Raw genomic sequence first — 9,926 nt, 5'->3', positions numbered from 1 at the left:
ATTTGCTCCCACATACTCACAGTGTCCCCTTGTACGGTGATTCGGAATCAAAGAGGATAACTAGAAAGATAGAAGTGGCAGCCAGTGCTTCCTCTTACTCCTTCCCAAAGGGTGCCTTCTACATCACAGAAGCCATTGCTCCCTGTATCCTTGCCACAGGTCAGCCCAAACTACCCTTTTCTAAGGCAGAGGATGAAGTGAAATCTAAGCAGTAAGGCTTCCTTTAAACTCATCTTCCAAGGTCCTCACTGCAAAGAATGAGAACAAGAACTGAATTGGTGCCTGTGTGTGTTTGAGAAGAGAGAAAAGTCCCTATGGCCTTAGTAGTAGCCAACCGCTTTCCTTACCCTAGTCCTGGCTAAGCCTCTATGGCCCAAAGAAAATGGTTTGGTGTTAATCTGCTCTAGAGAGGGTCACATCAGCAAGTAAAGCCATCTTGCTGCAGCCTCATGGGCAAAGACCCACACCCTCAGACCAAAGTTCTCACTCAGAAAAGAAAAGGTCCCTTTCCCATGAGCAGGGGAAGAGAAGGGTTGAAGGTTGTCATAGAGTGACCTTGAGCTCACTCTGGTGGTCAGCGATCCAAGAGTTTCCAGAGAACCACATCCCCAGACCCCAGGCTTTCATCTCCCACTCCCCAGTACTTCCTGGCCTGCTGAGTTAGGATTCTGTGGCCGCCCTCTCTTCCCTCCTCCAGAAACAGAAGCTCCAGCGAATGTTTCTAACTCCTGAGTCCACTCAGCCATGTCCCCCTTGCAAAATCCCCCCCTTCCCTCACCCCCCTGCACCCAGCCAGCCAATCCGAGGCCTGAGAGCCTCGCCAGACACATCTCCCAGGGCCTCGGCGGGATAAAACTGGCTGGCGATGCCAGGTGGATGGGAGCAAACTTCAGAAGGAAGAGACGCCTGGGCCTTGGGCACCCTCAGGGGCAGACCCAGGCAGAAAGGGCCTGAGGCCAGCCGGCCAGGTATGTCACCTAGGGGCTAGAAGGGAGCTGGAAACAGCTGGGTAAGAAGACTAGCAGCCTTTTTCCTCTCAAGTTAAGTGGGATGAGGTAGTATCTATGGAGGGACAGGGCTGGAGTTTGGGGCTTCCTTGGTGCACCCCTAACCGTGGATCCTCCCAACAGGCACATTTGCTAGGCCAGGCTGAGGTTGGCCTCACTTCACCCCACTCTGGACACTCAGTAGGAGTCAAAAGACCTGGCTTGGGGAGGGGATGTGGGTTTGAGGCCTCGATTCTCATGCCCTTCGCCCTGGGTCTATATGCAGGGTAGCTGCGTGGCAGCCAGAGCTGCCAGGACCTGCGTAGGAAAGCTGCGAGTGTCCCTCAGTCTGTGAGCGACTCCCCGGCGATGCCTCACAACTCGATCAGATCCGGTAAGGACCGCGGAGGGGCCAGGACCCCCGAGCCCTCTCGCCACCCGTGCATTGCTGTGTGTGCTGTGTGCGCTTGGGCGGGTAGGGTGAGAAAACTCTAAGCTGGCAGGACCCACCTGTGTGGGGACATAGTTGGGGGTGCCTAGGGCCTGGATCTCCATTGCCTCGCTGCTCTCCAGTTCTTGGGTCCCCCTCTGTTCGACTCTGCTGTCCTTCCCCGGCCTTGGCTTCTGAGAACTACAGGAAGCAGTGAGGGATTATTTGTGGGGTCACAAGGGCTGTCCTTTTGCACAGTCTATTAGGGTGAACATCCTGTACGCTCACAGGCCTTAGGCCAAGTAGATTCTAGTCTTGCTGCGACCAGAGACCCTTGATCTCTGGGTGCTCCTAGTTCTTCCCAGGGCTCCCCTACGGCTCCATAAACCGCCCTCCACCTCCATTCATCTCTACGCAAGGGAAAAGGAGTCTGGGGTCTGTGGATCTGGGGATCTGGGATCGGTGGCGCACTAGATTCTTTCCTACCAGGTTTAAGCCAGGCGGGGGCCCAAGATCAGGGCTTCCACTAGCACAGACTAATCGCGAAAAGATCCCCATTTTCCTTCCCACCTGCGCCCCAGCTCTGGGCCTTCAGAGCTCCTGAGCTTCCTGCAGCCGTGCCCGATCTGCTCACTCGCAGCCCGGGCCGGGGCGTACGGAGGGAAGGACTTCTAGAGTGCGAGTGCGGCGGACGCCCGCCACAAAGTCGCACGGTCAGGGAGGACAGCGGGCGGAGGCGCGCTTCGGCCTGCGGTGATGGATGGAGCCAGGTCGGGAGCGAGGAAAGCGATTTATGGGGCCAGGGCGCATCGTGATCGATTTGGGCCGGCCGAGTGAGAGGAAATCAATATTTCAGATGAATTCTCTGCAAATATGAAGTCGCGCTTAGCAAACGGGACATTTGTTATAATAAGGAGGGTCGGATCCCGCGCGCCGCTTGGCTGAGATCTCTATTTAGCCTCCAGGGTCGGACAGTGTGGAGCAGTCTCCGTTTGGAGGGCCCACACCGCACTGGAAGGGCCACCGCCAACCCTCCTACCCCCAGGGGCGCGGAAAGGTTTCCTAACCATTTCTCTGTGAAGAAGTGGTAAAGCAGTGGGGGGTTCAGCAGGATGTTCACTCCCCAGGAAAGTGGAATCCCAGCGGTCTTAGCTGTCCTGGCTGACTTGGGGGCAGCTTCAGGGACTGCGACGTGGAGAAGTCCCAGCTCTTCCCTGGTGCCACCAATGAAGCTGCCCGGTTCTCCTGTTCTGTCAGGTCCCTAGTGCGCCCCTTTGCCACGTTCTAAGGGCAGGGCAAAATTACCTTTAGTCAAACTAGCATATGCATCGGCCGGCCCCGGGAGCTGGGAGGTTTTCCAGCGAGGTCTATAACTTCCCTAGCTAGGCTCCCTCCGCCCCTCAATCCCCCCCTGTTACTCTGCTTTGACCTCCTCTTGACGAGAGTGGGGACTCACAGACCTTAAAATCATGAGAATGAGCGAGACTCTTCTTAAATGCTGCTAAAGAAAAAAAGAGTGTCAGAATTTCTCCTGATTGGCTTGTTTTCGTTCTAAAAACACTCACTAGAATAATCAAAAATAAAAGACTAAAGGCACAATGTACTTATATCCTTAATCAACAACTGCCCCAGTTGCTGAAAGAAAGGCACTTTTTCCTACCAGCTCGGATGAGATCACTCTTGGGGTTGAGTGGCTCCTCGGCTGTCTCCTGCCCTGCCAGGTAATTTTCTGTCTGAGGAAGCTGAAGGAGCCTCTTCTCCCTCCTCCTAACAAAAGAAGAAATAAAACCGCAAAAGAGGGACTTTCTACATCAATACACTGATTTTTAAAAGGATGAAAATACCTAAAGGAGTCCCTATAGTTCAAATCTGTCCCGCATTTCTCTCCTGGTCCCTGTGTTGAGCCGGAGATGCTCTTTCTATTTATTTGATGCCCTGTCCCATATTTAGAGAGGAATTCGTAGCTAGCCCCTCTTGGCTTTTTGTTTGTTTGTTTGTTTTTGTCGTTTTGAAAACCCATTCTTTGGGTTCAGAGACTGGTCCACAAGTCCGTTGTCATCCCAATTTCTGTAGTGATGCCACATGGAGTCTGCGGGTGTGAAGTTTTCTGTGGCGCATACACCAGAGCGCAAGCAACCTCTCTTTGGTTTTCGCCAAAGCCAGGCCGCCTAGTATCCCCTGGTACAGCCATCCCAGCCGCCTCAGCAAAAGTTTCCTTTGCACTGGGGCCTGGGCGGAGGCAGCTCACCCTTCACCTTCCAACCTTCCACTCATCCCCGGGCTAATCTAGTCTTGTAGAAAGGTCTCAACATCTTTACAGCTTTATTCTCAAGAATGGTTCGTGTTTCAGTGAATTATTTTGACATCTGTAGGTCAGCATTGGGCTGAGCGGTCTGTAAACCAGCAGAATTTTTTTTTTTTTTTTTTTTTTTTTTTGTTGCACCGGGGACAAACTTCTCTAAAAGCAGAAATTTAAAAAAAAAATATTTTAAAAAGATGCGTGAGAATTTATTGGTGCCACTTAAATATTAAAATGTAAATAATAATGTTTCTATGACCAAGAGAGTGTGGCAAAAAGCAAGCAGATTGTCATTAATAGAAACACTGTAAAACCTGCGGAGAACCTGTCCCTCCATACATTCTGAAAAACCTGTCATTCTAGCAGCAGATGAGAAGATCAAAGAACGCATTTGATTTGCCTGCCATCAAACACCTAAAACCGGGCGCCTCCTGAGAAAGAGGGGGAAGTTCAGCCGGAAAAGATCTATTTCTTGCCAGGTTCCTTGCTCGGCTTTGAGGGGATGAGGAGGAGAGTTTCTTGGGAGGAGAACTGGTGTCCAGAAATATAAAGAGTTATTGGGGTTCCTCAATTCATCTTTGTTTCAGGACAGTCTATCTTCCCACCGTCTGCAAGTTAATTTGGAGATAATTTAGTTGCCTTGTGAATTAGTTTTAAGATAAGTATCTTTTCAGGCGTTGTCACTTTAATTGCCCCGCTGATTGATAAGAAGTAATTATTTCTAATTGACACTTTTTTGATGTCTATTGGAAGCATTTATTTGAGACCTTTTTAAAATAAAAGGAAAGTTAATTAATTTTATCAATCTATATCCAAAAGGACTTTGCCATTTTTTTTCTGAACAGAACAAAGGAAATAAATGAAACAAAATAAAAATCAATACCATGGAATTTTAATTATTAAGAATTATTTTGGTTCAAAGGAGATCATCTAATACTACAGCAAATCAAAACATTTTATGACAGCCCCAAATCTCCAACTTCAGCAAGTGCATCTATTTAGGGCACACACTTTCCATAAATATATTCATTAGCCCGTTCTGCATCTACTTCATTTGGGTCTGGTTCCCTCTGCTTTGTAGTTGTGTGTTTGCTGTTGTTGTTGTTTTGTCAAATTAATGAAACTTGGAATGCTCTGAACAGATAAAATCAGTTTGTTTTCTGTTGTTGTTAAGAGCCAATTTAAGTATGATTTACTATCAGTCGTTCTTGCTCTCTGTAATTGTTGATGGAGCTGGGTGTAAAGGTGAAACTTTACTTATGGTGGGTGACAATGCTTTCTTATACCTAAACCTTTGGAGTAAACAGTTTAATCATTGACCATCAGAATATTTTACTGTGAGAGAGAAAGAGGCAGGAAAAAAGAAAAGGAAATGAAAGTGAAAAGAAAAGGGGATGGGGTGGAGGGGAGGAGAAGGGGGGATAGTACAGCAGTTACCTGGGAAAGAAGGGGGTGGGGGGATAGAAGTTCCGCATTTACTCAGAAAAGAACTGGATAAGAGCAGAGGGGAGGAGGAGGCTAGGGAAGAAGGCATTTGCTTGGGAAAGAAGGCAGCCCAGTTCGGTGGGGGTCTAGGATCTTTGAGTTAAAAAAAAATGGAAATCCTAATTTCAGAACACATTCTTTTGAACATGACATCTCCACCACAGCCCCTGAGCTTAAGATCCCCCTTTTTCTATGCTTAAAAAGAAGCAAACTCTGGGCAGCCAACCTGTTAGGATACTGGGCATCTAGTTATCAAAGTTTTCATTTGAAAAAAAAAATCTATGAAAAGAAATCAGTAAAATATACACTGTTTTCTAGGGAAATACAAAAAGATTGGATGCTGTTTTTATTTTGTTCTTAAAGCTCCATCTGTTTGCCTACGAGCACATCTCATGGGCACACTTGTGACTTATTGACATAAGAAGATATTCCTGAATAAACCCAACACACTCTTTCCCTCCCTTCCTCACACACACACACACACACACACACACACACACACACACACACCACACGCGCGCGTGCGCAAACACACATGCACACAAAATTGTACACTTCAGGAAGAGAGGAACTGATTATAATCATGTAAAATATGCTCATGTCAAGTTAACTTCAGCCAGTGTCTTTTTCAATAATTTATATTAAAAAAATCAAATCTTGTCTACTTTTAATTCTGTTTCTCCAAGATTATGTCTAGCTGCAAGAATGAGGAAATGTTTCAAATGAAAATGAAATCTACAACGTTCAAACAGCAGATAATATCACATACCAACCCTACTATTAGTGAAACTGGAAAAATATATAAATAATGCAAAAAAATCAGCAAGGGAGAGTTTAGTAATGGAAAATTCCCGTGCAATTAAATGAAACAGTAATTTAGTGGAGATATGCTTGAATGGATTAGCATTTATTAATTGGCTTTCATAAAAACAATGTGTGTGTGCGTTCACACATGCCCACACACAAGGTAGTGTAGAAATTATAGATTCCCTGCAGGAAAAGTTGCTCAAATGTTCATATCAAATTATGTCCTTATCACATTTTCTCTTTTGTGTGTGTGAAAAATTTCTGTTCTTTTGCTGGCAAGTTTCACCTGCACATACAGAGCTTGCAGTACACAGAGCACATAGAGAGCTTGTAGTAAGGGGAACGAAGCTGCTCACCCTCTTTTTATTAGTACACTTCTAAACATGAAACCATGTGTAGTTGATTTCACTTTGCTTAGGGACATAGGAACCAGGTCTAAAAAGGTGACCTGCCTGCTGGGGTAGGGGTGGGGCTGAGGGTGGGATAGCTAACCAAGGTAGAGAAGGTCGCTTTGTGGTTTTGGGCCTCACCCAGGCTGCCTGAGCATCCTCCCTGGCTCTCAGGCAGGAACAATAATTTGTAATATCAAGGAGCTTGCCAGTGTTGACTGGTACAATGTTTACTTTCTTTCACCAGTTGCTCTGTCTTCATTCAGGGCTGAGCATTTTAAAGCCACTCAGTCCAAGGAGGGCTGGAGTTCTCAGCTGAGCTTTGAGGCTTTGAGTTTTGAGAATCTGAGAATAAGAGAGCCAAAAGAAAGAACGAACACACACACACACACACACACACACACACACACACACACACACGTTGGGGTAGGGAGAGAGAGAGAGAGAGAGAGAGAGAGAGAGAGAGAGAGAGAGAAAGAGAGAAAGAGAGAGAGAGTTTTAAAAGGAGGAAGCAGGGAATGAATCCCCATTCAAGGCTGAGGAATATTTTGCCCTTAGTTGATACACTGGTCTAAGCTTCCCCACCTGAGCTCTGAGCGTCTCCTTCCTTCAGAGGTAGAACTTCAGGGTCTAAAGCACGTACCCCACATACCACGGATGTTTCTTTCTGGAGTCAGGTGGTAGTGCCTTACTTAACCCAGGTTCCTTTGGGAGAAGGGAGTCTAAAGCATACGAAACTGTTCAAAGGCTGTTTCTAAGGCAATGCTAGATGGGTCATTTTGAGGTGAAAAGTACAAAGAGCAGCTGGGATCTGGAAAGCTGAGCCAATCCCATCTTACTCAGCCCACTAGAGCAATCCTGGAATGGACTACCTGAAGCCAAGCAGGTGGGAGGAGGCTTTAAACCTTTGGGTTTTTAATCTGCACTAACTTTACAGTACACCTGTGAGGAGAGACGATTATTTTTTTCATGTACACAAGCTAGTAGGCCTTCTTGACTTTCCAAAAGCCTTTCAGTCCACTCCCATGGCTTCATAGGGAGTTGAAAAGAAAATCTTTATCTTACCGGGGTCAGAAAACAAATTTTTTTCATGTCAAGGTGTTTGGGTAAACTGTCCATTCATGTCACTGAGCACCAGTTTTGCCTGGACTGAAGATCCTGAAGGATCTGGGTGGAAACCAGCAAGAATCTTTGTTCCAAGATAATGGTAGAGAAGTTCGGGTGTCCCTCAGGAACTCTCAGGTTAATTTCTAAGGATCTTACTCCATAGTCCCCAATGGCATGTAAGATGCCAAGTATGTCTAGGCCTGTCTTTGCCTCCCTAACCCTCCCCTGTCCAGCAATGCTGCTTTTAGGGCCAAAGAAGAACCAGACCCAAGAGCCAAGCTCACCCTGGCACTTCCTGCCAGGAAGCTGAGATTCTCATCTCTGAGGGCTGTTATAGGTGTGGTATTGTACTGCCAGCAGGCACATCCATCACCTCACTTAACTCTCCGGACTTGGCCTGACTGGCATGCATGGATGTTTCTATAGAAGTGGAAGGAATTCAGCCAAAGAGGCAAACCTCAATCACTCCCTTTCCACCCTAAATGGAGCTCATCAGAACTCAGTAGTACTAGATGGATGGTTCACACTTGCACACTTGATAGAAACTCAACCAGAAGGCTGAGTAGGAAGGCTGCAGTGCCTGTGCCCGCAGGCACTGCTAGAGCCTTCACTCTGTCAGCTTGTTCTCCTGATCCACATCCCCCAGTCTCTAGGGATTAAATAAAATGTGTTTGTCTGCAGCATGGTTGTATGTCTCTCCATTTGTGAAGAGAGGCCAGTGTTTTATTTCTCTGGGCATCTCTTGAGAGTTGCTGTAGGGAGAAGGAGGTATCAAACATTAGCCAATACAAAGGGAGGGGCCTTTTAAAACATTTCTCCAAAACTATCACCACACCTCCATCCATACCAGAAGAAGTGCCATCCTTTGGCACCTTAGAAAGTTCAAAGCTCACAGGAAAGTTAATTCCCTTCCTTGGCATCTCAAAACCACATTTAGTCTGAGGGCTTGGGTTTATTTCAGGAATAACAAGCAAGTGCATGGAATAGAAATAGCTTTGGTGTATCCAGGAAGGCTTCCCCATTTTGCCAGGGGCCAGTACTAGCTATCCAATCTCCTGGTCATGTAAAAGCCAGGGGTGGTGGAGGTGCTGGGACGCTGGGTGCCTGAACACTGGGCTCTAGAATGCTGGGTGCCAGGCACTTTCTCCAAGTTTAGTTTTTCTTCCTCTGCAGCTTCCTCAGGGTCTGACTCTCAGGGGATCAAAGCCAGACTTCAGCTCCTTTGAAGCCTCTACAGAGGTTCCCTTATAAGTCAGCTCAAAATGGGGTTCATTTTAAGGTCCTCATTTAGCTGCTGAGCTGGCTATGAAAAAGCATAGTGATGGTTTGGCTTAAGCAGAGAAACTGAAAGAAAGTATATCCCCCATTTTTAGCTCCTACCCTTTCTCTCTCCCTCTCTCCTCCTCCCACCCCCTCTTGCTCTTTCTGTCTTCAGCCACAATGAAGGGTTTTCTCTTTTTCACTTGTTTTTCTAAGTGGCCTTGGAGTGACCTGGCAGTTAGTGTTAATTACTCTGCTGGGACATATTGTCACTGTCAGAATAGGACGGGAGACTGGTCTGGCTGAATGATGCATCTAAGAAGGAAATGGCTTAATCTGCTGTCATCCTGTGAATTGTGTGTTTGGACACACCCAAGCCTCTGTTTGTGTTGTAATTTTTATTTTTAGTGTCCCTAACATCTGAGGAAGACCAGCAGAACTATTATCCCTGGGATAAGCTCAGGGCCTGAGAGGTGTTAAGAGGGTGAGGGACTTCCAAAATGGCTGTGAAACCAGTGTTATATCCCAGCATGGACCACCAAAGACCTTGTTCTGCAAGCAGGAGGGGGCTAAGCCCTGGAAGCTTTGTTCTTGACCTGGGGCTGGTTGTTGTTTTCTGTCTGCGTGACCTTAGACAAGTCAGTTGTCTCTTTGGGGTTGATTATTTTATCTGTATGAAACTGTGGGATACTCCAGGGTTTCTAGAAAACAGTGTATGTAAAACTAGTGTCCAAATGAATATATATTTATATATTTTCAAAAGAAATTATTATCCTCACTATGGCACTTAGTGGCTACTCAAGATCTTTCTCCTTCCTTTCTTTCTTTCTTTCTTTCTTTCTTTCTTTCTTTCTTTCTTTCTTTCTTTCTTTCTTTCTTTCTTTCTTTCTTTCTTTCTTTCTTCCTTCCTTCCTCCCTCCCTCCCTCCCTCCCTCCCTCCCTCCCTCCCTCCCTCCCTCCCTCTCTCTCTCTTTCTTTCCTTCTTTCCTTCTTTCCTTCTTTCCTTCTTTCCTTCTTTCTCTTTTACTTTATGTTTTTAAGGGACTTAAGTAGCCCAGGTAACAGAGGATAGCATAAACTTCTCTATCTCTTGCCTCTACTTCCTGAATGTTAAAACTGTAACCATGAGCCACGACTACTGAATTATAAGGTGCTGGGGATCA

General features: G+C 46.5%; 1 protein-coding gene across 1 annotated transcript in view, besides 5 other annotated features; it reads left to right on the top strand.

Moving 5' to 3' along the window:
* Positions 518-986: a promoter, noted in NCBI's record as "CNS14.2 promoter fragment (-369 to +100)". NCBI's record gives its function as "drives expression in FRTL-5 thyroid cells" and the evidence as "EXISTENCE:reporter gene assay evidence [ECO:0000049][PMID:23078112]".
* Positions 676-703: a protein binding site, noted in NCBI's record as "C5 Sp1/Sp3 site". NCBI's record gives its function as "positive regulation of transcription" and the evidence as "EXISTENCE:protein binding evidence [ECO:0000024][PMID:23078112]".
* Positions 719-787: a transcriptional cis regulatory region, noted in NCBI's record as "-169 to -99". NCBI's record gives its function as "negative regulation of transcription" and the evidence as "EXISTENCE:reporter gene assay evidence [ECO:0000049][PMID:23078112]".
* Positions 730-753: a protein binding site, noted in NCBI's record as "C4 Pax8 site". NCBI's record gives its function as "positive regulation of transcription" and the evidence as "EXISTENCE:protein binding evidence [ECO:0000024][PMID:23078112]".
* Positions 757-781: a protein binding site, noted in NCBI's record as "B3 Sp1/Sp3 site". NCBI's record gives its function as "positive regulation of transcription" and the evidence as "EXISTENCE:protein binding evidence [ECO:0000024][PMID:23078112]".
* Pax8 (paired box 8) overlaps positions 854-9,926 on the top strand; it is a 55,049-nt gene continuing 45,976 nt past the window's right edge. The window contains exons 1-2 of the mRNA NM_011040.4: positions 854-968; positions 1,273-1,380. Coding sequence (NP_035170.1) covers positions 1,356-1,380 — 25 coding nt within the window. The 5' untranslated portion in view covers positions 854-968; positions 1,273-1,355. The remainder of the gene's footprint in view (positions 969-1,272; positions 1,381-9,926) is intronic.

This window comes from Mus musculus, chromosome 2 (genome assembly GCF_000001635.26).
Source record: "Mus musculus strain C57BL/6J chromosome 2, GRCm38.p6 C57BL/6J".
Taxonomy (NCBI): domain Eukaryota; kingdom Metazoa; phylum Chordata; class Mammalia; order Rodentia; family Muridae; genus Mus; species Mus musculus.
Note: the sequence above shows the minus strand (reverse complement) of the source record. Positions and strands in the feature narration are given on the sequence as shown.